Source organism: Diabrotica undecimpunctata, chromosome 1 (assembly GCF_040954645.1).
Source record: "Diabrotica undecimpunctata isolate CICGRU chromosome 1, icDiaUnde3, whole genome shotgun sequence".
Classification (NCBI taxonomy): Eukaryota; Metazoa; Arthropoda; class Insecta; order Coleoptera; family Chrysomelidae; genus Diabrotica; species Diabrotica undecimpunctata.
Window position 1 is genome coordinate 121,692,453 of NC_092803.1, and position 25,862 is coordinate 121,718,314.

Sequence of the window (25,862 nt, forward strand, 5' to 3'; positions counted from 1 at the left end):
GTATATTTGAAAACGATGTCTTTATATAGAGATCGAAAAATCAATAAATTAAACCTATAAATAAATATTTTGTGGCTTATTCCATACAGTCTCCTAAAAATACAGAATGCCACAAACAAAAAGCTATAAAACACCCGGTTGCCGCGGAAGTTACGCTAAAACGTCTTTTGACGTGACCCGCCCTTAAAGAGTTACACAATGAAATGTTTTTAAAACAAATTTTAAGACAGTTTCCACACCACCCGAGAGGTATGTCTTGTGGCGCGTGACTTTTTTTTAAATGGGTGTTCGCCAAGAGCCATATTTTCCCATTAAATAAAATAAACAAAACACTTAAACAGTATAAAACAAAACAAAATAAAATCCTATAAAACAAAATAAAATTCTATAAAAACAAAATAAAAATAATTTTGGATGTAACAAAACATTGTTCTATTCTAACACAAACACTATACACACTGACTATGTTCTTCTCGTTTTTTTTGTTTTTGGTTTTTTTATGCTGATGTTCCTACTAAACTATTAGAAAATATTATTCGCTGTCTAAATCTGAAGATGCAGTGCTGCTATCGCTGTCATTATCTTCACCTGGTGTAATTATAATTGGCTCTAGTAAAACTTTGACATGAGTGTCAAGTTCCCACATACGATATTCTTCTTTAATTATGTGGCCTATACATTTAGCCCATTTCTCTGGAGTTACATGGAGGATTGCTTAAATCAAAAGTTCCTTAACTTCATTTAATTTGAACGTTTTGTTATTGCGTGCTACTTCTCCTTTCACTTGCGCCCAGATAAGTTCAATGGAATTAAGTTCGCAATGATAAGGTGGTAGACGCAGAACTTTAACACCATAATCTTTTGCAGTTTCATCCACAACATATTTAAGATATTCACTTTTCCTTAACCGTGCAATGTCAAGTAGTTGAATTTTGAGCATTGATTCTTCGTATGCAATCCCCTTTTCTGTAAGCCATTCTTGAATTCTCCCTTTCCGCCATGCCGTCGTCGGTAATTGTTCTAGTCTGCGGCTATGATATGGCGCATTGTCCATAACAACCACAGACCCAGTTTCCAATTTTGGTAAGATTCTCTTAAACCAGCGCTCAAATACTTCAGAAGTCATTTCTTCATGATAATCACATGTTTTTTTTTTGACTCAAGTTGAAGCAAACCATCATCAAGGAACCCTGTATCACTTCCTATATGGGTGATGATTAAACGCCGTCCCTTTCCTGATGGAGCCTTTAATCCTGTAGACCAGCATTCTATAAATGCTTCGCGTTTACTTTTTACATTTAAATCTTGCCAAACTTTTCCAACTGTATGACCTTCGTTAATCCAGGTTTCATCCAAATAATATATTTTGCATCCAGTGCTGCGAGTTTTTCGTATTTCTTCTAAATATTTTCTTCTCCACAGAATAATTTCATTTTTTTCTAATAGCATACTTTTTCTGTTGCGTTTTACGTATCGAAAGTTCATTTCGTTTTCGTGCATGGTCCTGATTAAGACCCTACGAGATATCTTGGGTAAAGAGTCATCATTTTCGAGCTCTTGAGAAATTTTTTTTAGTGTTGGAATTTCACTCCGAAAATAAAATGAATGAATTTTTCGACGTATAATATTCCTTGTCTCGTCATCCAAAACAATGCTTTTCCTACCTCTAGTTTTACCTTTTTCTTGCTTTTTATTTTCCGATGTATTTTTAAGTACACGATAAATACAGCTAACGGATACTTTTGTTAAACTGCTACAAATGTCGACCGCTTGGCTAACGTTTAATGCCATTTTTCTGCCGACAATTCCTTCATAAACGTTTCGTATCATTACCTTCTCTTCGGACGTTAACATTTTCCGTCTCTTTTGCGGCTTTTCATTCTTGGAATTAACATCAGAATTTTGCTGTCTTCTCTTGGAACAACTCGGTTTTTCGTCCATTGTATTTCAATAATCTGGATATATACTATATATACAATAATTTCAAAGAATATAACTAAATATTTACTATAAAACGACAAACTATAACACTCTTATTATCAATAACACGTTTTATCAATACTACAATACAGTATTGATAAAACAGTATTGACAACAATAAGTTCTCACATAAAATATACTCACAAAAACACATGCACTATTTACCCATAGAAACACCAATGTTTTCTTCGTTCATTTCTTCGGCAAAAAATAATAAAAACTAGTTTTACTGCATGTCTGGATCCGAATTGTAAAACCGAGTTCCCTCGCTAATTCCAACATTGCCAAACGATTGAAAAATAATGTTTTAAAATATCGATTTTTATTTTATAAATTTAAATACGTAACGAAACGGAACATATAAATAAAATTTATTTTCTTACAATTTTGTGCTTAATTTTTACTATTGAAAAAATCATGTTTTTTGGTATTTTTATGACGGTAATAATCGCTGCGTGGAAGAATACAGGTTTTGTATGACCATAATTACTACTTGTGAACAAGATTTGGCTACACTGTACGACAACTTCTGGTCAAGTCTACTATACAGAAGCACAAATAAATATACTACTTTATATATTCTGTAATTTCTTATGAGGAAACGCAAATTGCAATCGAGAAAACAGGAAGTTTTCGAGGGCCGCTGTGTACATTTAAATTTGAGGATATTCGGCGTTTAAACTATGATATCACTCTTCTGAATTGAGGGTTTCTACTATAGATTGAGATTCCCTACAATGGTCAAAATTAAAAGAAAAAAAAATTACTTAGTTGCTGGGTTAAAAATGGAGGGAAAATCGCAATCGATTCGGGCACATGCTTCTTTTGAAGGAACTGGAACTAAACTTTCCTGATGATTTTAAAAATTACTTGAGGATGAATTCTTCAACTTTCAATATATTGTTGGAAATAGTAACTACTTTAATTGTAAAACAGGACTCTAGAATGCGACAAAATATAAGCGCTGAAAAAAGATGCCACCTGACTGTATCTGTCTACAGGCCGTTCATTTGAACAGATATGAAAATTTCTACAGAAATTTTATCATCAGCCTTAAGCTAGATTATTCCAGATACATGCAAAGAAAATATACATATTTTGGACCCAAAGAAAATATGATACTTCGTGTTGACTATTTTCGCAATATATAATTTTTTAAGAAATAATAGTACTTCTTATGTTACTGTCACGTTACTTGATTTTAAAGACGTCACATCACATGCTATACGTGGAGAAGAAAGGAGAACAGACAACACTAAATTGGGTAACTTAAAGTCTACTGCAAATACAGGTTCTACAGAATCGGCAAAAATTGATAGGAAAAACTACGTAAATTACTTTAACTCGAATGGTAAGGTTCAGTGGTAGGATAAGACGATGAAGAAAGGAAAATCTTAGCTTATATAAATAATAAAAAATAAAAAATCAAATATATTTTACCCGTGAAGTCGTCTTTATTGTTCTCTTCCTCGACCCTTTCCTCGACATATCCAATTTCAGGTTCCTCTTGATCTGAATCCGATTTCATGTTACTAATATTTGGTGTTGGTGTTTTCTGGTCTTTTGTAAACAGTAACAAGTCATAATACAAAGCGTTGGAGTGTAAACTTCCTTCTGAATTGCACCGCTTCTTTTAGATTCGTTACATTTTTTCATTTCTTTTCTGAATGACTCACGAAAACTTTAGATCTTTTTGGTCACATAACCTTTGTTGGCCTCTGGATAAACTTTTTTGCAATGTTTAATTAGCTCTTCGTATACTGATGCTTTTAGATTTTTATTGCAATATTCTTTAGATTGGACTTCCCATAAACAAGGAAATGATTTGTACGTTTCCAAGAATTTACTTATGAAGCCCTTTAATCAAGACCGTGAATCCCCCATGATTAGATCAAACGTTTAGATAGGAAGTGTAAATTGACTATATGATATATAAATATATATATATATATATATATATATATATATATATATATATATATATAAATATATATATATATATATAAATATATATATATATATATATATATATATATATATATATATATATATATATATATATAATATGTATTATATAGGATGATGCATTAAGAAGGTCCAACCTGAGGAGTTGTAGATTCTAGACCTCAAAATATGATGATCTTGCCCAACATGACTTATACAAATATTGCTAATTTCCGAGATACCGGGTGTTTCAAGTTTAAATATTGATTTTAATTTTCGCAATAATTTTGAATAATTGATTTTTTTAGTGAACTTTGGAAAAATAATAAAAAAAATAATGAAGAAGAGTTAAATTCTACAAAAATAAGTTACTTGTGTTTGATTCATGTAATTCAAACGGTTATCAGTTATTTGCTTCTAAAAAGTTTAATGAATTTTAATTTTAAAATAAAGTAATCAAAGTAAAAAACCAAAAAACTTTAAGTGAATGTTCAAAATTTTCACCTTTTTGTAAACTAACTCCTTCATTTGTGTCCAAATTGAAAGATCTAACGAATTGAAATCAGGACTTCTTGGTGACCAAGCAAACTCACTTCCACAACCAATCTATTGGTGTGAAAGCTGCTGACGTAAGTATTGACGAACTTCTAAATAATAATGCGGTGGTGCTGCGTCGTGCAAAAATCATATGTTTTGTCTTAAGGCGTGAGTTGTATCCTCTAGTAATTCGAGTAAATGTTCTTAAAGTAAATTTAAATACATAAGTCCATTTAAATTAGTTAGCAGTTAAAGTTTAAAAGAACTTGTTAAGTAGTCACCTATTACACCAAACCAAATCTTAACAAGTCGTGCTGAAAATCTGTTTATTTCCTAGCATGAGGATGATCAGAATCCCGCAAATGATTATTTTTCCAATTAAATATTCCTCGTCTAGTAAATGCTGCCTTATCAGTAAAAAAAATGTATCCAGAAAATCTATGTTTTCTCTCTAATACACGATTGACTTATCCTTGTTGGCAGACTCAATCGGCGAGTACTGATAACTGGATTTAAATGTAACACTAATTACAATGTCACCTTCGTCATCGACAGTAATAGTTTTTGTAGCTCCTTGTTGACTTTTATGGCGTAAAGACCCCGTCTCACCTAGATGGTTGTAAAGATTTCAAAACAGTTACACGGTGTAGTTAGGTTGCCTTCGATTTGGATATAATTGTGAATATCTTCGAGCTGTAGTGGTTCCACTGAAATTTAATTGAGCAGAAACACAAATCATATCGTGCATCTCATTGTTAAAAAAATCGTTATGCTTAGGCATTATTTGATAAATAACTATTTTTCTTATCTCTTCTTATTCATTATTTGATTATTAAAAAATTTTATACTAATTTAACACTGACTTTTATTATTACTAAATAATATTAACGGCAAATTTTTTTGCTACATAAACTGTCTAAGTGATATAAGCCTACTTAAAAAAAGAATGTTCCACCACGGTTAAATTCATAAATAAATTGACAATGACACAAGCCTCCTTGGAAAAGAAAGAATAAATTATGGCTAAATTCGCAAATGTAATGTCTAATTGAGATCTTTACGAAACCGGACCTTATAATAAAGTGTATTGAAGTAAATGGTAAGCATTTTGAATATTTACTTTAAAGTTTTATTTTTTGTTTTTTAATATACAGTTAGAAAATAAAACTTTTTTATTGTAAAATTAAAATTTTAAAATAAAAATACTATTTTACCTATAGTTCAACTAAAAAAATTGCTTTTATTTACTAAACACAAACAAGTGTAACTAGCGCCCTGTATTAAGAATACTAAATTATAGTCTAAATTAGGAATCCTCATGACAAAAAATGTAAACTTGTCAATTTTTAAATAGAAATCGTGGAAATACAAAATTATATCAATATTTAAACTTTAAACACCCGGTATCTCGAAAACTAGCAATATTTGTAGGGGAGACCAGTATGTGTTGGGACCCCTATCAAAAATTGTCTGCAAAATTCTTAATCAAATAGATAAAAGACTTTTTACCATGAAAAAGTTAATAACATGTCACTCTTTGTATTTTAACCCAGTTAGTAACGTTTAATAACAAAAGGTTTAGACAAATAAAACAAAATTAAGACTTTGACAGTCAAATTAAAAAAAAAAACTACGTATGCCATCTTACCCGAATAGTCGTATGGCACATACAAAACATATATACAAAACAAAGTATGGCATACTTTTTTTTTATGGTTTATTTTGACTTCCAAATTAAATATTTCAAAATAAATAAAACAAAACTGTAAAGGAACTCAAGAACTCTATATAGTAGTAAAAAAATATTTACATATATGCATAAGTCTTTATGCATATGCATAACATGCAAATGCATAATATCTAATACCGATTTTTAATTTGTGGTAGGAAAGCTTAACTTTTTACTTCTCGTTTTTAATGTGTATTGTGGTTTACTCTTTTGTAATGTATAAATCTTTTAATATCGATTGGAGCATATCCGTTTTGTTTCAACACATGTCTATATATTTTATTTTACTAAATATTGAGGTTCACATATTAAGGTAGTACAATCTTCTCATTTGGGATGGTAATTGAGTTGTTCTTCATGGAACGGTTTCTGTAATTGACTTTCGGTGTACTCTGTACCCAATTATCCCATTTGGTTGTCACTACAGTAAAATATCTAAAAATGCAATATATTTACAGCTTCCTATTTCCATGATAAAGGGGCAAAAGGCTTAGAGAGTTTGTCAAATTCAAGATTATAATCAATTTATTTGGTCATTTCACCCACGGATCCGGTCTTAAATCCGATCTCTAAAACTGCTAAAATTTCTACCACGCCACACGCCATTCAGATTACAAAGGATACGCTGACAGTTTTACATTTACACTTTTTTTTTTATCACATTTTGATCCTCTGCGTTAAAAACAACATGCAATCCTGTGGGATTGGAGCGTCCTCGCTATTAGCGGCACACGCTTGGAATGGCACAATATTTCCTTTGCCTAATTACGTTAAATGGAATGGTCCATTCAATCGCCCGCGAAAGAATGAAAGTATAAAGGTACGTATATAGTCCAAAATTGCCACTAATATTCATCATCATAAGTGGCTCGACAATCCATTGTGGATCTTGACCTGCTTACAAAGAAGTCGCCACTCCTGTCGATTCCTGGCAACTTCCCTCCATCTTCTAACCCTTAGAATCTGTAGGTCTTCTTCCACATCATCAATCCATCTCATTCGTGATCGTCCGCTGCTTCTTGTGCCATCAGGTGGGTAATAATTTAAACCGATTGTTAGACTTAGTTATATCATCAGATACATGTCATGTAAGTCGCGATAATGCAAGAAGATTTCCATCATCCAGCATTAATGATAAATATTAATGATTTTCAGAAAAAGGAAACCAATTTTGTAGCTCATTCTAAAACTAAAAGATATAATTTTAAAAAAGCAAATTTTCCTTTACTGTACTCAGAATTTCTTAATTGCGACTGGAATTTTTTAGATATGTCTGATGATGTAAATACAGTCCTAAAATTATTTTATGCTAAGATATATAAATTATTTGATATGTGTGTACCAATATACAGAAATTATAAACATCAATATCCTACATGGTACAGTGCGGAAATGATTAGAATGATAAAGTTGAAATCAAAAAATATCACAAATTATAAGAAAACAGGTAATATACTTTATATGCATGAATTTAAAAGGTTGCGAAAAATAATTAAACAAATGATTAAAGCTCAATATAACGTTTATCTTGAAAAAATTCAGAATAGTATTTCTAACGAATCTAATAATTTCTGATTAATTACTATTTAACTGGGAATAAGCCACAATTAAAGGTTAAAATACGTTTATTGACGTTTCAATTTCCACTTCGGAAATCGTTCTCAAAAATTCTTCACTTCCGAAGTGGAAATTGAAACGTCAATAAACGTATTTTAACCTTTAATTGTGGCTTATTCCCAGTTAAATAGTAATTAATTTAAAATGCCACAAGAAAATAGCTTCAGAACAATATTAATAATTTCTGGGCATACGTTCATGCAAAGAATAAAACTTCTAGAATCCCAGGTGAAATGTGTTACAACGGCGATACATTTAATAATCCTCGCGATATAATCCATGCTTTTAAGATGTTTTTTGAAAAAGTTTATTTACCTGTCGACAACAATGTATTAAATAATCAAGAATGTAGTGATATCTACTTACCCACTATTAATTTTAACGAATTTCAAGAAAATGAAATTTTAGTAGACTTTAAAAGAATTAAAAACAAAATGACGTCCGGACCGGATAATATTCCAGCATTTTTAGTGAAAGATTGTTCTCGAGTATTTGTAAAGCCACTTCAAAAAATTTTTAACTTATCAATAAAAACGGGAACTTATCCCAAGTTATGGAAAAATGCAAAAATATGCCCTGTATTCAAAAACGGGTCGAAACATTATATGCAACAGATTGAAAAGGTACAACGGAAACTTTTAAAACATTTAGCTTTTAAGTTTGATGGAGTATATCCTGTCCATGGTTATGATTACGATTTGTTATGTAACAGGTTTAATATTGTAAGTTTAGATTTAAGAAGAATTATATTTTCGGTTTCATTTTTATATAAGTTGTAACTGTATTGACTGCAGTGATATATTAGGTCAAATTAGATTTAAAGTGCCAAGAATTACTTCCAGGTCGACTATAGTGTTTACTTGTCCACGTGCGAGAACAAATATGTTACTGAAGTCACCCATTTATATTATGTGCAATAATTATAACAAAATATGCAACCATTGTGATATTTTCTCATGCTCAATTAATCATCTGGTGGATACGGCACTGGTTTATGGAATACATTAGATTGTTAATTTTTTTTGTGTATTTTGTTTATTTCTTGTATACGTAGTGATTTGTTTAATTATATTGTTCTCACTCTTTATTTTGTTTTTCACCTACTTATTTTTTGCACTTATTTTTTTTACTTGATATTTTTGTATCACCTACTAATGATTGTATACTAATTAAAAATGTATCTTAAATTTTTACCCTAGAAATGGGAAACTCTTGGGTAATAAAGCTATTATTTATTTATTTATTTATTTAATGTCTCCAGCCCATCTAAGTCTCTGCACTTTAACGAATTTCACAATATCTGGATCGGTGTATCAAAGTTGTATCTTCGACGCCATAGCCCATTTCCATTTACGGCCCCAAAAATCTTTCTAAGAATTTTTCTCTCAAAAATACCAAGAAGTCATTTTAAGATAAGATCCACGTTTCAGCCCCATATATCAAAACCGGTCCTATTAAGGGCTTCTATATATTAAGCTTTACTGCACGTTTTATATTTTTATTTGTTAAATGTTTCTGAAGACCGTGAACAGTTCTGTTTGCTATTGCTATGCGTCTTTTTATTTCGTCGCTTGTCGTGTTTGTTGCGTTTATTAGCGATCCAATAGATGTAAATTCTTTGACTTGCTTAAAGGTATGGTTGTTAATTTGAATTCTCTGTTGGATATTTCGAGGGTTTTTAGAAACTAACATATATTTGGTTTTTTTCCTCGTTTACCACAAGTCCTAATTTACTTGCTGCGCCCGCAAGTCTTGTAAAACAGTGCACCATGTCTCTCATACTTCTGCCTACTATAAGTATATCGTCAGAAAATACGAGAATTTGCGTCGATCTATTAAAAATAGTTCCATTCATTCTAATATTTAATTGTCTGATTGCCTTTTCCAAGGCAATATTAAAGAGCAGACACGCCAACGCGTCCACCTGTCTTAGACCATTATTAATGTCAAAGAACGCAGAGTTTTCTTCTTCAATTCTAACGTATGAGCTGTTAACTCATAGGCTGTTTTGAAGTCAATGAAGAGATGGTGTGTTTCTATGTTATATTCTAGTGACTTTTCTAGAATATGCCTATGTGCTTGAATTTGATGTGTAGTTGACTTTCCAGCAGTAAATCCGCATTGATATTGACCAATAATGTCCTTTGTAAAATGTTAAAGTCTTTCAAATAATACATTGCCAAAGATCTTATACGCAGATGCTAACAGAGTAATGCCTCTATAGTTCTTACACTCCAGTTGATCACCCTTTTTATGCAACGGACATATTATTCCCTTCAGCTACTCTTCTGGTACCCATTTATTCTGCCACATAAGTACTATTAGTTTATGGATTGCTGCAAAAAGCTGATCACCACCTTTTTATACATTTCCGAACAGATTTCATCGATTCCTGGGGCTTTATTGTCTTTGAGTTTTAGGATCGCATTTGACACTTCTTCTCTTGTTGGGTCTTCACTGTGTAGTTGACGTTGTATATTTTGTTCATTTTCTATGTTGTACTCTCCTTCAATATCATTTATATTAATGTTAGCTGAAATGTTGTGCCCATCTGTTAAGAACTAAGTATTTACCATGTAGAATTTCACCGTTTGTGTCTTTACAAATTTTTAATCGTGGCCACTAATATTATACTACTCAACTTTCTTCTTTATTTGTTTATTTGCAAATTAGTTAGGCTCATTTGTTAATTTTTTTATCAAATATACTATTTGTATTAAAAAATTTCTATTTAATTAAAAAAGATTCAGTAGTTGACCAAAAAACATCAACAAGATTGCTTACCTCTGGCAGTGTTTTTGCTGGTTTGATGTGTAAGCCACCTACTGGAATTATGTTTGGAGTTAGAGGTTGTGGATTGCTAAAACCTTGCATTAAGTTACACAAAAGTAGAGAAATATGATTCTCAAGAGAATCTAAAGAGTCCATTTGTCGTCCAAATATTTCTTTTGTCATACCTGAAATAAAGAATCAATCAAAAATGAGGAGAATAAGCTAGCTGTCGGCTAGATGTATCAGCGGACTGTCAGACCTATTTTTAAATGTGTAGTTTACTAAATTGGTGTTTTAAACGACACATTTACCTTTGAAATATTAAAAAAAAAACGATATAAAATTCAAAAGATCTGTAGACTTAAATTAGATTGGAATTAGAATCGAATAAAATTTCAATATAATTCCTTTAAACTCTCATCTCAGGTCCCGATAAACTCTGATTTTTCACAAACTTTCTAGTAGGCTATTAAATATGTACTTTAGAACAGAACTACAATGTGAAAGGGTTTTATTATTTCATATGGTTAATGTATCCCCAAACATGAAAAACGGGAAGTGCTATTATTTAAAGGGGTGCGTTTTTCAAAAACGGGGTGAATAAGTCCCTATATACTAGAGTGCATTTGGGTACATTTTTGCACTTTTCCTACAGATAGTACAGATTGTAGAGATTCTTAGTAAATCAATGTTTTTCTATTAGGGGCGGTTTTAGGGGGAAACCCGGGGGTAGGAGTGGTAAACTTTTTTGTATCTTTTTTAAGGTTTTAAAATTGACATTCTCAGCAAAATTTAGCTTGTTCGTATGATTTTCAGAGGTTCGGTGGCATTTTCGTCACATACGACTGCGAATGGTGTATTCTTTCCTTGGACATGGTGTCCCAAATTGGTATGTTTTACAGGGTATACCAAAAACTAGAGGAGATAGAAAAAAGTAGTTAAGATCACAAGTCATAATTTATTTTTTCGTTAAAGTAACGATTACCTAATCAAATCATCAATCGCTCCCCACATTAGCGAGATACAGGGCGATTATTAAAAAATGTCGAAAACGACAGGGTTAAAATAATATCTTCTTTTAAATCTTTAAAAATTTTAAAAAACTTTATTAAAACTTTTGATAGATATATTATGGAAGTGTCCAGTAGCGTACGAACATTTTTAGGGGGTCCCACTAAGGAAATATAATACCAACTTATGTTTTTTTTATATGGGACACCCTATATATTTTGAAGACTATCACTGAAAGTTTGATATGAGGCGTTCTTAAAGAAATAGATTTTGATGGTGGATTTTATAAAAATTATACACTTACCTTCGACAACGTTGTTAAAATAATATTTTCTTACTAGGTCCTCAGCTCTTATCCAATAGAAAGTTTTTAGTCGCTGAAGAAAAGTAGTCTCTTTGACGTATTCTGCTGAATAATATGGAATATAGGCTGGCGCCGCATTGTTACCAAAAATTTCCGAAATAAACTGAGGTAGTAGTAAAGCTGTTACTGCCACTGCAGGAGGATAGTGGAATCTTTGAATTAAGGGCAAAGTACATGGGCCACAGGTATTGTCAAATATAATCAAATCGAATCTATAATCCTTTGGATAATTTAGAAGTGTCTTCAGAGCATCTGAGTGCAGTATATAGTTACAACTAGTAAGGCTATAGTGGACAAATACCATGAAATGCTTAAAAATTGTCATTTCAAAAAATGATAGGAAATCCATTTCGGAGTCCAACTCATCAACGAGACCTGCAAAATGTAGTTTGATTTTATCATTTAAATTAAAATTTTAAGTTATCCTACAATAGTAATTGTTTTATTATCAACTAAATAATTTTCCAATGAGAATTTGCTGTGATAGTATAAATTAAAAACTAGGTAGTTTGAACTTTGGAACATATTAAATTGCTCAATTTTTTATTACAGTTGTCAAAGATTCTCAACCTTATTTACGTTACATACTATACATTCAAAGCATGGCCCTCATTCTCCGTAAGCCCAAATGGCGCCGAACTGGGTAGCTTTCGGGATCAAGTCAGAAGGGCAGAGGGTGCTGAGAATCTGCGGAGTCTAAACCGCTACCCAAATAAATCAACGACGCTTTATATGGCGACATATAACTGCCGCTCGCTATCAAATCAATCCAGACTTGTAGAACTGGAAAAAGAAACTGAAAATATAAAATGGGATGTCATAGGAATCGGCGAAGTAAGACTTAAAGATAAAGAAGTATTTGTATTAAAGATAGTAGAAATATAGAATTTTTTATATAAAAATGAGTGCACGTCATTCAAGATTTACGACGTCAAAACCCCATAGCGTTGCCAAAATATCAGAATAGTTAAAAAGTGAGGAATTTTTAAAATGACAACTATTTAAGAATACAATACACTAGTCAATTGGATTTTTAAAATAAAGAAAATAACCACATTTTCAAAATTTAAAAAACTGATTTCAAAAGTTCATTATTTTTAATAGCTTGAGAAATATTATTAACAGTAAATACACTTAGTTTTAAGACTACTCCAACACACTAAAATACATAAGAATACATAATTATATATTCTAAATTTCAAACCTATCTTTTTTAGAGCATTAATAGTAACAACGTCCCGCCATTATTTCTTGTTCAAAATAATCTATTAAAGCTTACCAGCTTTCTACAGACTATTCAGGAATTATTTTTGGGCATAGCACAATCACAATACACATCAATAATTAGTTTTTAAAGCTGCTAAACCAAATTAAATATGTATTTATAAATACAAGTTAATAATATATAATATATTGTGAATCAAATTGTGTGAGAAATCGTAACATAGAGCAAATTCTTGCCTCAAAAAAGCTGCAACACTTTAAACAAGTTTTCCAAACGATGAACTGTCATTGCAACTATCAGGGATATCTTCTTCTTGTAATGCTTATCAGTTTTGGATATTGGCGACCATCACAGCAATCTGTATTTTGCAAACTGCTGCTCTGAAAAGATTTGTGGTTGTTGTGTTGAACAACATACTTAGATTTTTCAGCCAGAAAATCCTTCGCCTTCCTGATCTTCGTTTTCCTTCTATTCCTTCCTGGTCAGAAAGGCATAAGTCGGCGAAATCAATGAAAGGGGAGAAAGACTGGTTCAGTTTACATACAACCAAAGCATGCGTATTGCAAATACATTCTTTAAGAAAAAATCGAATACAAAATAGGCGTAGACTTAGGCCAAGATACTTAGACTTAGACCTAGTATCAAAAAGGCGTCAAGAGACCAAGAAGACGTCCAAATTTAAGACGGAACTATAACATAGGGAAACAAGCCGGTACAACATGGCGCCGAAAAGTGAATATTAGACAATCGTGGGCGGGCAGCAATAAAGAACGACTAAGTAAGGGAGGCTGCACTATAATCGGTAGAATATATATATATATATATATATATATATATATATATATATATATATATATAAATATATATATATATATATATATATATATATATGTATATATATGTATATATATATATATATATATATATATATATATATATATTATATATATATATTATATATATATATATATATATATATATATATATATATATATATATATATATATATATATATATATATGTTCGGAAAGATTTCCGCGGTTAGTACAATTAAACTTAGAGCTAAGATTAATATTATTATAAAAATTAATATTAAACTCACCAGTCTTCCGGGTTGAACCGCGTCGATATCCATTTTGCCGAGCTTTCGACATCCTCTCTGATGTCTTCTTCAGGGCTTCCGAGGTCTCAGTCTCCCGAGCCCCCAGACACTACTACACTCACTAGTCACTTCTAGTTCACTCACTAGTTAGTAGTAGTGAACTAGTGAGTGAACTAGAAGTGACTAGTGAGTGTAGTAGTGTCTGGGGGCTCGGGAGACTGAGACCTCGGAAGCCCTGAAGAAGACATCAGAGAGGATTTCGAAAGCTCGGCAAAATGGATATCGACGCGGTTCAACCCGGAAGACTGGTGAGTTTAATATTAATTTTTATAATAATATTAATCTTAGCTCTAAGTTTAATATATATATATATATATATATATATAGGATATCATGAGAAGAAGCGTATACGTATACAACTATTCCGTATATAAAAGGTTTATCCGAACATCTACAAATCTTTTAGCCAAATATAACATAACAGTGGCTTAAAAAGGCAACAACCTTTTAAATAAATAGTTCACTAAACTAAAAACACAACTCCAAAACTCAAAAAGTAAATAAAATGTTGTTTACGAGATACCAGGTATTAACTGTGAAGGTGTCTATATCGGGCAAACCAGTCAACTGATTGAATCCAGAATTCGTTCTCACAAATATGACAAGAACACCACTGCGCTTATACAACATAAAAAAATAAGAGGGAGTTATGCGAATCAATAGAAATAAAAAGAAATACCAACGCAATAAATGACAAAAAAGATACACTGAACCTAAATAAAATATATTTCAATCTTATTTAAATCATAATAAATATAACACCATAAAAAACTCTTTAAATCATAACATATCTACACCTTTTTCTAAAACACCAACGATACATCCATATAAAAATAATGATATACTAACGACTCAATTCTTTAATGTCACTGTCCTGTTTTACGTTTTATAATAGTAGTTATAGTAAGTTTTATATATTTTACAATAACTTTTTGTTCCTAATCTTATGTCAAAACACAGTAAGTGGTTTATTTCGTTTCAAAACACAGTAAATACCAGTTGCTATGTTTTGGCATCTGCACTGTTAATCATTAGGTTTATGCAAATACCCAGTACCCAGTATCTACAACAGCAGAAGCTGCGCAGTGAGGTCACACGATGATAGTGTCAACAATGTGGAAGTACGAGTTTCATTTCAGTATCTCGTAGCTTGCAACTTGGTGTGTTTTTGAAAGTTTCTTGTTTATATTGCGCTATTTAGTATGACATCCCGTGGAAAAGCATTAGTGGCTATGTGTATAGACAAAATGTAAATATATTTTCTTGCACTGACTAAATTAAGAAGAAGTGTTCTTAGTAATACCCTCGTTTATTTCTGTGACTATTTGTTGGCTGTGGCTATCACTCCGTCATGTAGGTAGTTCCTTACGCTTGCTAATTCAAAACTAAACATCTTTTACAGTAAGCCACAGTGGGAGTCTGTAGTAAAGCGATACAATTTGAAGTGTTTTAGCAGTAATAGGGTTGTAGTTTTTACACAGCTTTTTTTCTAGCGCTGAACATGTAGTGGGTTATGATGATGAGAAGACTGAAGATTCCATTAGCGTAACCAATTTTAGTGACGATCGTATTATTGATCCTGATTTTACAATAAGTGATGTTCATCATAATAAACAAAGTATCACTAGCACTAACAGTTCAAGCAATTCTGATTTTGAAGAAGTAGTTGCTACAACAGAAGAAAATCCACTGGATAATATTACAGGGGCAAACTAAATATTTTAATTAATACCTGTTTCCCGTTTATTGCAGCAAACAGCTTTACAAGATACCTTAGAAGGTATATGTTAATACTTTCCTGGCTCCCAATCATATCTTAAAACAACTTCCATAATTTACCACTCTCATTTACGTTATTTTTATTTTTTTAAGTATCCTGTCATTTGGCATCAAATTGGCCGAATCATCTTTTGAGTGTCAAGTAGTCACTCTCCGGCACATTCTGGTAGCCAGCTTCAATGTATTTGTTTTTATTAAATTACGTCACATTTTTTTTGTTACAATTTGCAAAAAATTATTTTACTTCCTAATATGCCAGCCGTACACTTTTTAAGACAGACAGCCACTTTTTAAGTCGTCTTGTAGCATTTAATTTGACATATATACTATAAAACATACATATAGACTATAAAACCCAAGTCTTTATGCAAAAGTTATTGTTCTATGTGGCACGAGGGTGTAGGGGGACGTGACGGTCACAATATTGTGGATGCTATTGTTAGAGTTATTGAGCAAGAACGAGATGCAAACGAATTTATTATTTGGACTGATAATTGTACAGGACTAAACAAAAATTGGATCCTGTACACTTCCCTAATCTATTAAGTAAATCAAGATACCGGACCAGAACAAATAACTTTACGTTATCTTACAAAGGGACATACTCATATGAATGCCGATGGACTGCATGGCAACATTGAACGAAAAATCGCAAAGATTCGTGATCTCACGATTATAATGACTTGAAGGCCACAGTAAGCTGCTATAGAAGAGGAGTTGTAGTTCTGGATGTAACTGTCTTTCATAAGTGGGAGAAAAAAAAGAGACTAGTTCGAAAAAATGGAAAATGTGAAGACCCTTTAAATGGTTTTCTGCTAACTAATATAGTTAAAGTAAGGTTCAAGAACGGGTCAAAATGCCGTAAAATATATATAAATATATATATATATATATATATATATATATATATATATATATTATATATATATATATATATATATATATATATATATATATATATATATATATATATATATATATATATATATATATATCGAGAAAAGGAGTACGACCGTCAATCCAAAATAAACTAAGGTACACTTCGAAGAGTGGTGGGTAACTTCTCCTTGGATGTTTTGGTTTCATATTGTTCTTTTTAGATGAACTGATGATGCTTTCTGAGCAGAAAGCGAAACGTCTTCAATAAATAGATGAAGTAGCCACCTTCTTTGTCTTTTATTTCTCCACTTTGACCGAAAAACCCACCACTCTTCGAGTGTACCTTAGTTTATATATATATATATATATATATATATATCGGCTGCAATTTATATATATACATGAACTACAATAATTAAAATTTTTTAATGAGGCCAAATGAATACTTAACCGTTATAGAGTTGTTTTTTAACAAAAATATAGTGATTTATTATTACTTATCACAAAAATTTTATATTATTTATATACACCTACAATATAATTACAATTTCTATATATTATATTATTTATCTATGTAATTACAATTTCCAAACAAGTTAAATTACCATTTTAGCGGGTGTCCATATGTAAAAATTGATGATTATATTTTTTACGTCTACAAAATACTAATTTTATTTTTAAAATAATCTCTATTAAAAAGGTAAAAAAGAAATAATTAGACTTACAATCAGTTTAATTTTACTACCTCAGACGACCGGTTTCGCTTTCTAAAATTTTGCAAAGCATCATTAGGTCGGTGGTACAAAGTAAATTAAATGCTGAAATTATAAAAAGCCCATATTAGGGTGCTGTCTTATAAGGATATAGATCAAAAAGTTATAGATCAAAAAAAGTTTTAGTAATTATGCCAATATTACATGTCTGTGTTAATTAATATGCATAAATTGCATTAGCAGACAGAGTAACAACCCACAAATTGGTAAGAGAAAAAGTCTGTTGAATTGTGATACATTATAAATAAACAAAATACTACTTACATACCGGCACAAGAATTACTATATAGTGATTGGTGATTCATAGTTCAAACTATCCCTTATTACTGATAATGAGTGATCTTCGGTCAATGTTGTAACTGTCTTACAACTTAGGAGGAAGCTTTTTGAGGGGATGGGTGTTAACAGATGATGTAGGAGTAAGGTATATGTTATTGTTTGTTAAAAGAAAATGTGATGTTTTATATTATTTAAATTATTATAGTTGTTTATATTTATTGAAGAGATATATTTTGAAATGTGTGTTAAATTATTGAAATTTTTTATAAAGAAAGAGAAGGAAAGAAAAAAAATTATTGAAATTTTTTATATCGTCATATAACTGTCCTTTTTCTTTATAAAAAATTTCAATAATTTAACACACATTTCAAAATATATATATATATATATATATATATATATATATATATATATTATATATACATATACATGAACTACAATAATTAAAATTTTTTAATGAGGCCAAGTGAATACTTAACCGTTTTAGAGTTGTTTTTTAACAAAAATATAGTGATTTATTATTACTTATCACAAAATTTTTATATTATTTACATACACCTACAATATAATTACAATTTCTATATATTATATTATTTATCTATGTAATTACAATTTCTAAACAAGTTAAATTACCATTTTAGCGGGTGTCCATATGTAAAAATTGATGATTATATTTTTTACGTCTACAAAATACTAATTTTATTTTTAAAATAATCTCTATTAAAAAGGTAAAAAAGAAATAATTAGACTTACAATCAGTTTAATTTTACTACCTCAGACGACCGGTTTTGCTTTCTAAAATTTTGCAAAGCATCATTAGGTCGGTGGTACAAAGTAAATTAAATGCTGAAATTATAAAAAGCCCATATTAGGGTGCTGTCTTATAAGGATATAGATCAAAAAAAGTTTTAGTAATTATGCCAATATTACATGTCTGTGTTAATTAATATGCATAAATTGCATTAGCAGACAGTGTAACAACCCACAAATTGGTAAGAGAAAAAGTCTGTTAAATTGTGATACATTATAAATAAACAAAATACTACTTACATACCGGCACAAGAATTACTATATAGTGATTGGTGATTCATAGTTCAAACTATCCCTTATTACTGATAATGAGTGATCTTCGGTCAATGTTGTAACTGTCTTACAACTTAGGAGGAAGCTTTTTGAGGGGATGGGTGTTAACAGATGATGTAGGGGTAATGTATATGTTATTGTTTGTTGAAAGAAAATGTGATGTTTTATATTATTTAAATTATTATAGTTATTGAAGAGATATATTTTGAAATGTGTGTTAAATTATTGAAATTTTTTATAAAGAAAAAGGACAGTTATATGACGATATAAAAAATTTCAATAATTTTCTTTCTTTCCTTCTCTTTCTTTATAAAAATTTCAATAATTTAACACACATTTCAAAATATATCTCTTCAATAAATATAAACAACTATAATAATTTAAATAATATAAAACATCACATTTTCTTTTAAGAAACAATAACATATACCTTACTCCTACATCATTTGTTAACACCCATCCCCCCAAAAAACTTTCTCCTTAGTTGTTAGACAGTTACAACATTGACCGAAGATCACTCATTATCAGTAATAAGGGATAGTTTGAACTATGAATCACCAATCACTATATAGTAATTCTTGTGCCGGTATGTAAGTAGTATTTTGTTTATTTATAATGTATCACAATTTAACAGACTTTTTCTCTTACCAATTTGTGGGTTGTTACTCTGTCTGCTAATGCAATTTATGCATATTAATTAACACAGACATGTAATATTGGCATAATTACTAAAACTTTTTTTGATCTATAACTTTTTGATCTATATCCTTATAAGACAGCACCCTAATATGGGCTTTTTATAATTTCAGCATTTAATTTACTTTGTACCACCGACCTAATGATGCTTTGCCAAATTTTAGAAAGCGAAACCGGTTGTCTGAGGTAGTAAAATTAAACTGATTGTAAGTCTAATTATTTCTTTTTTTACCTTTTTAAAATGGACTCACATAAGCAACACATTCATAATCTCTATTAACTTCAACACAATCTAGATTATAAATAATAATTACGATAAATCGAAAAAGACAATCAGCCAGGTTATTCTAAGTGTATTGGAAATGGTTTTAAAACAGCTAAGAGTAATGTGGTCTACTTTTAAGGAACAGATAAAACAAGTGTAAATAGTTAGTGTTGGAATCACTGTCCCTCCAAATTAAATAAATCAGTAACTGGATACAACGTAGTTTATGAAAATACACCTTTAATAATACGGATCATCATGTTGGTTTTAGAGAGAACCATTCATCAATACAACAAGTATATAGAGTCATTAATATAGTGAATAAAACTTTTGAGGAAAAAAAGACTGCTCTGCACTCTTTCTTGACGTCATTATGACTTTTGATAAAGTTTGACATGAGGGGTTGCTCTTCAAAATAAAAATAAACGTTCCAGAGTCAATGTTTACTTTCTCCTTCTTTAGGTACCGTCTCCTCTAAGGAGGTTGGTAATCATCACAGCTATTTTCATTTTTGAGATTGCAGCTTGAACAAGTCGACGGAACTGCAATTATACCACTTTCTCAGATAGTTGAGCCAGGAGGTGCGTCTTCTTCCAATATTTCGTTTTCCCTGCACTATGGTTTGTAGCAACACATATTTATCCCCTCTCATGTCACCTCGGGGGAACAATTAAGGGTCTAAACACCTTCTGATATCCCCGGGTGCTCTGTAGAGGGCTTCGGAGTAAACGTCGAGAGCTCCTCTACTTAAGTCCATTTTCGGGTTATGGACTTGAAAAATATTTATCTTCGGTGTCTTGCCTTGAAAAAGGCAAGATATTTCTTACATGACAATTTCTTCGTCGAAATAAAAACACCAAGTTAAGTTGAAACAATTCTCAGCCACAGAGTATGGAAAATAAATGCAGGAAGCAGAGCCCCAAGAGCACTAAGCTCTCGGAGAGCCCGTGAGGAACTGCCCTGGCTGACCTGAAAATCGCCAATATTTATATGCGCTGTTCGAGCGATAAATAGGGATTTCCAGGTCAAGAGCCAATGGGAAAATTCGAGGCGGGGCGATGCGCATCGAAATGCGTACTAGTCCACAGACTATCGCATTCGATGACACTCATAACGTGGCCGAGATATTTTAACTTTCGTATGATAATCGTATTCATGATTTCCATTTCCTTTGTCATCTTTCTGAGGACCTCAACATTTGTTATTCGGCTTACTCAACTTATTTTTAATATTCTTTGGTAGATCCACATCTCGAATGCTTTAAGTCGATCGCTCACCTCTTTCTTTAAGGTCCAGGCCTTCACCCCATACAGCAACACCGAAAACACATATGAACGTAATATTCTTATTTTGATATTGTTATTGATATTCTTATTTTCTTATTTGCATAATACTTTTCTCATCTTATTAAATGTTGTTCTAGCAGGCATACAAGAACCAATGGGTTTCGTTACTAAAGCAGTTAGACAAGGAAGTTTAGCAACAGAAAAACAATATATGCAAGAAGAAAACAATGTAGAATATCTTCAAAAAAATCAGATAACTTAACCCACAACATCGGAAATAAAACAAGACATACAGCAGCAGAAAATCCAGTTAATATTTCAGAAAAGCCACTTAACTTTTACAATAACCAAATTATTATCAAAACTGTCAATTACAGTCCACGACCTTCAGCAATTGCCCAAACGTTTTATAATAAAAAGCGTTATCTATTCAGCCATCGAAAAACTAACTACAGGCCGAGATATTATAATTTTTTCAACTCAACCCGAAAAAGAAGTATGCAATGCTATTTGAAGTGGAAGAATAAAATTTTCGCAGAAATTTGAGAAATTATTAGAAAAACGTTTAAAAATATCCATACGACCTAATAAAATGTAACCTTTTATTGGAAGATGTTAACTCCGAAGAAAAATAAAAGGAACTTTATAGATAGAATAGAAGGAAGCCAAAATAACCATAGAGGAATATCTGAAACTGAAAGCCAAACAAGAAAACGATATTACTGGTCAATATGAAGAAATATATAGAAGATATCATAAACTTCTGCGATATATGCCAAGAAAATAAATATGACAGACTTCCTCACAAACCAAAATAAAAGAACAAATGCTGTACGCTATAATTGGGTACAATAATTTCATACATTTAGCAGCTAAGTTAAGACTTATTGACATATTAAATGGACATATCGACGTAAAACATCCATATAATGTTGACATACAGAAAATAATACTAAATAAATATGTACAAAATCATAGAGAGATAACTAAAGAATTATAGAAGAAAGTTAACCAGCATATACAAGAAAATAAAATATAAAGTAATCTAAAACGGAAACAAATCGAGACAAGTCCCTATCACGTAAAAACCAAGCACAAAAATTTATACACGGAAGACACTCACCAGAAACAAATTACTTCAGCGATATTCAACAAAACTTATTAAAGAAAATAACGAAGTAACTGTTAACATATCAAAAGCTACAGTTAATAAGAAAAATATAAAACATTAATCTAAGTCACAAACTAATTCTAAATCTTCCCTACGTGATTACTCTGACCATGGGAGAGGAAGTGGGGATCAAGGACCTGAAGCGCAATCTTCGATCTGGAACAAGCAAGGATTCACACTAGCACACATAATTTTATAGTTCTTTAGACTACTACCAATAAAGAAAGAACTAGACAGAATTTAAGCCCAGTACAAAGCAGTTACTACAGCAATTTAAAATGGACTCAGCCATTCGTACTTCACCAGTTCACAAAACTTTGGCCAAGCTATAAGGTGCCATTTAAAATCAACTAAAGAAAAAATCTCAACAATTCACATATAAATTATAAATAGTAGAACAAGAATACGGCTAATAAGTGAATTAGGAAGTATTATCAAAGCTACTTCTGTCAATTTAGACATCTTTATAGGAAAAGTACGGAGACGAATATTACGCCCAATAAATGAGAATAACAAGTGGCAAATCAGATACAATTATAAAATATGTGATATAAATATATATACTGAAATAAAGATGGTCTTTTTGGAAGGATACTTCCAAAAAAACTTACAAGGGTGCAAGAATGCAGAGAAAGAGACCTATTGGATGAGATGGGAGGATGATGTGAATGAAGATGCAAGAAATCTTTTAATTAAGTGCTTTAGTACCTATTGGGAGGATGTGATGGGAGGATGATGATGATGAAGACGTAAGATATCTTTTATTTAAATACTTCAGCATCGAACATTTGAGTGATGGCATTGGTGTGTGTGGTAAAGCACTACCTTAGAAAATGAATTTACCTAAATTCCTTTTAATATACCTTGGATTAGATCTTAAACTCAAAAAAAACAATGTATGTAAAAGTGCATTTACAAAAATAAACTGAACAAATAATCTACAGAAGGAATAAGGTAGTCGAAAAAATTAATGTAAAAGAATACAGAAGTGATTTATGTCAACCTGGATAGCAATTAAAAAAAAGTGAATGTTGATTTGTAGCAAGATTTAGTATATAAAAGTGGACGCTATTTAATAAATTCCAAGCGTTCTCTTAACTATAAAACTGAAATGGGTAATAAATATGTTATTATTATAACCACATAACCAATGTTTTAAAACTGTTTATGATTCAAAAAGATTTATGATCCAGACCAAGAGCAGACCAATGTAGCAGAGGAAGACCACCTACACGTTGGGCTGACGATATCAGGCGTATCAGCAAAATTGACAACAAAGGGCACACAATCGCAAAGAATGGGCGAGTTTAAGTGAGGCATATGTCCAGCAGTGCACGTGATCAATGAAGGCTGGATGATAATGATAATGATTCAAACGGGAATTAAGAAGAAATTCTTAAATGTTTTTTCATGTTTAAATAAAATAGTAATAAAAACTTGAAGTATCAAAAATTATAAACCAATAGGAACTATTTGCTAATTATTCCAAAAGAAATTGTAGAAACAGATGAGGCTGTAAATATAAAAGTATCTAGAAAACAACAACAGTAATTATAACTTATCTAATACTATATTTGTAACGTCATAAGAATTTTTATTAAATTTACCCGTGATATCGATCGGATGATAATTTTTGTATGATTTGTTCTCCACTGGTGATGCGGCCAACATGGTTATATTGTGTCCTTTCTTTAAAAGGCCTTCCGCTAGTCCGTAATTCCATATTTGGTGACTTGGACTCGGAATATTACTAACGAAGAGAATATTTGCTCCAAAAACTGAATTTAAAGTAAAATATAGGACAGAAACGAACTGTTTGAACTGCATACTTTAAACCGCAAGAGCTGATAAGTAAGTGATGATTTAAAAATATTTTTACCTTTATTTTGTTCAGTTGGGGAGCCAGGGACGTACCTACGTGAAATATTAATGTTAATTATTAATAAAATAAAAAATTTAAAGACGATGTCAACAAAATATACAATTATGAAATACACATAATTGAATAGACTCACAAAATAGTACATCAAGTATATAAGGATAATTATATAAAGGAAAAGCACCCAATTTCGGACAGTTGTCCAAAAACGGATACGGCCCTATCTGCCGTGGCGCCCGTGGCAGCCGTGTATAATACGCAGTGACAATAATTATTCTATTGTCGTAGCTCTAGGCCACATGATGTATGCTTCCATATTTATCTCCGAATTCAAGTACAGATATTTAGTCTTCGGCAGTATATTGAAACGATCAAGTAGACTTTTCTAAACCAACGTGTTTATAACGTTATTTTTCATCCTATCTTGTTTCAATTATACAGGGTGTTTCAAAAAGGTATGTCATAAATTAAATCACGCATTTCGGGGACAAAAATAAATTGATTGAATCCAACTTAAATTAGTACAAAAGTGTACACAAAAAAAGTTACAGCCCTTTGAAGTTACAAAATAAAAATTGTTTTTTTTTGCATTATCTTTTAAACTACTTGACATTTTGTAATAAAAATGGATACGTTACTTTTTGTTCTGAAAGCATTTTTCATACAAAAGAAACAACAATAACTAAGCGTACAGAAAAATTTTAAGGGGTGTGTGCAGCCCGAAATTCCCCCAAACTTTTGAGTACGTTCAAATCAAATGAATTATGTGGCATCATTAGTTTAACACATTATTATTAAAATTTTTTTGCCTCTTATCACTTTTTCCAGAAAACAGTTTTTATTGAGTTATCGCCCTTTTCATTAACCTTTAAAAAATTATGTGCAACTAAATAAATGGCTTAAATGAATTAACAAAAAATGTTTATAACCTCTCTAAATATAATATTACAATAAATGTTTAAAATGACCCCCATTTTCTATACATATTCGGTATCGTTTTAATAAGGAAAACCGAATGCGCTGAAAAATTCAATTATTCTAACTCTCAAACTGTTCGTCTTCTATTGTTACAGAATACACTTTTTCTTTCATAAACCCCCGAAAAGCAAAAGTCCATGGGGTTAAGACCTGGACTTCTGGGTGGCCAAGAAATAAGCCTGCAAAGGTATTCCCGGACTTCATTACTGTAATGTGGTGGAGCGCCATCTTGTAGAAACCATATTTTTTGCCTTATAGCAACATTCACTTCTTCCAAATACTCTTGTAAATCGTTTGCCAAGAACTGCAAATAATTATCACCATTTAAATTGTTGGGAAGAAATACTGGGCTTATTCGATTGTTATCCACAATTCCTGCCCAAACATTAACTTTGAAAGTTTTTGGTGACGAATCGTTTTTTTGACGTGACCATTTTCGTCGGCCCAAATGTG

At 31.2% G+C, this 25,862-nt stretch overlaps 1 protein-coding gene across 1 annotated transcript in view; it reads right to left on the bottom strand.

Moving 5' to 3' along the window:
* Positions 1 to 24,392, bottom strand: part of LOC140431282 (UDP-glucosyltransferase 2-like) — a 35,263-nt gene extending 10,871 nt beyond the window's left edge. The window contains exons 1-3 of the mRNA XM_072519219.1: positions 24,160 to 24,392; positions 11,895 to 12,329; positions 10,592 to 10,764 (exon numbers count right to left, since the gene is read on the bottom strand). Of these exons, the coding sequence (XP_072375320.1) occupies positions 10,592 to 10,764; positions 11,895 to 12,329; positions 24,160 to 24,379 (828 nt within the window). The 5' untranslated portion in view covers positions 24,380 to 24,392. The remainder of the gene's footprint in view (positions 1 to 10,591; positions 10,765 to 11,894; positions 12,330 to 24,159) is intronic.
* Positions 24,393 to 25,862: the final 1,470 nt, after the last annotated feature.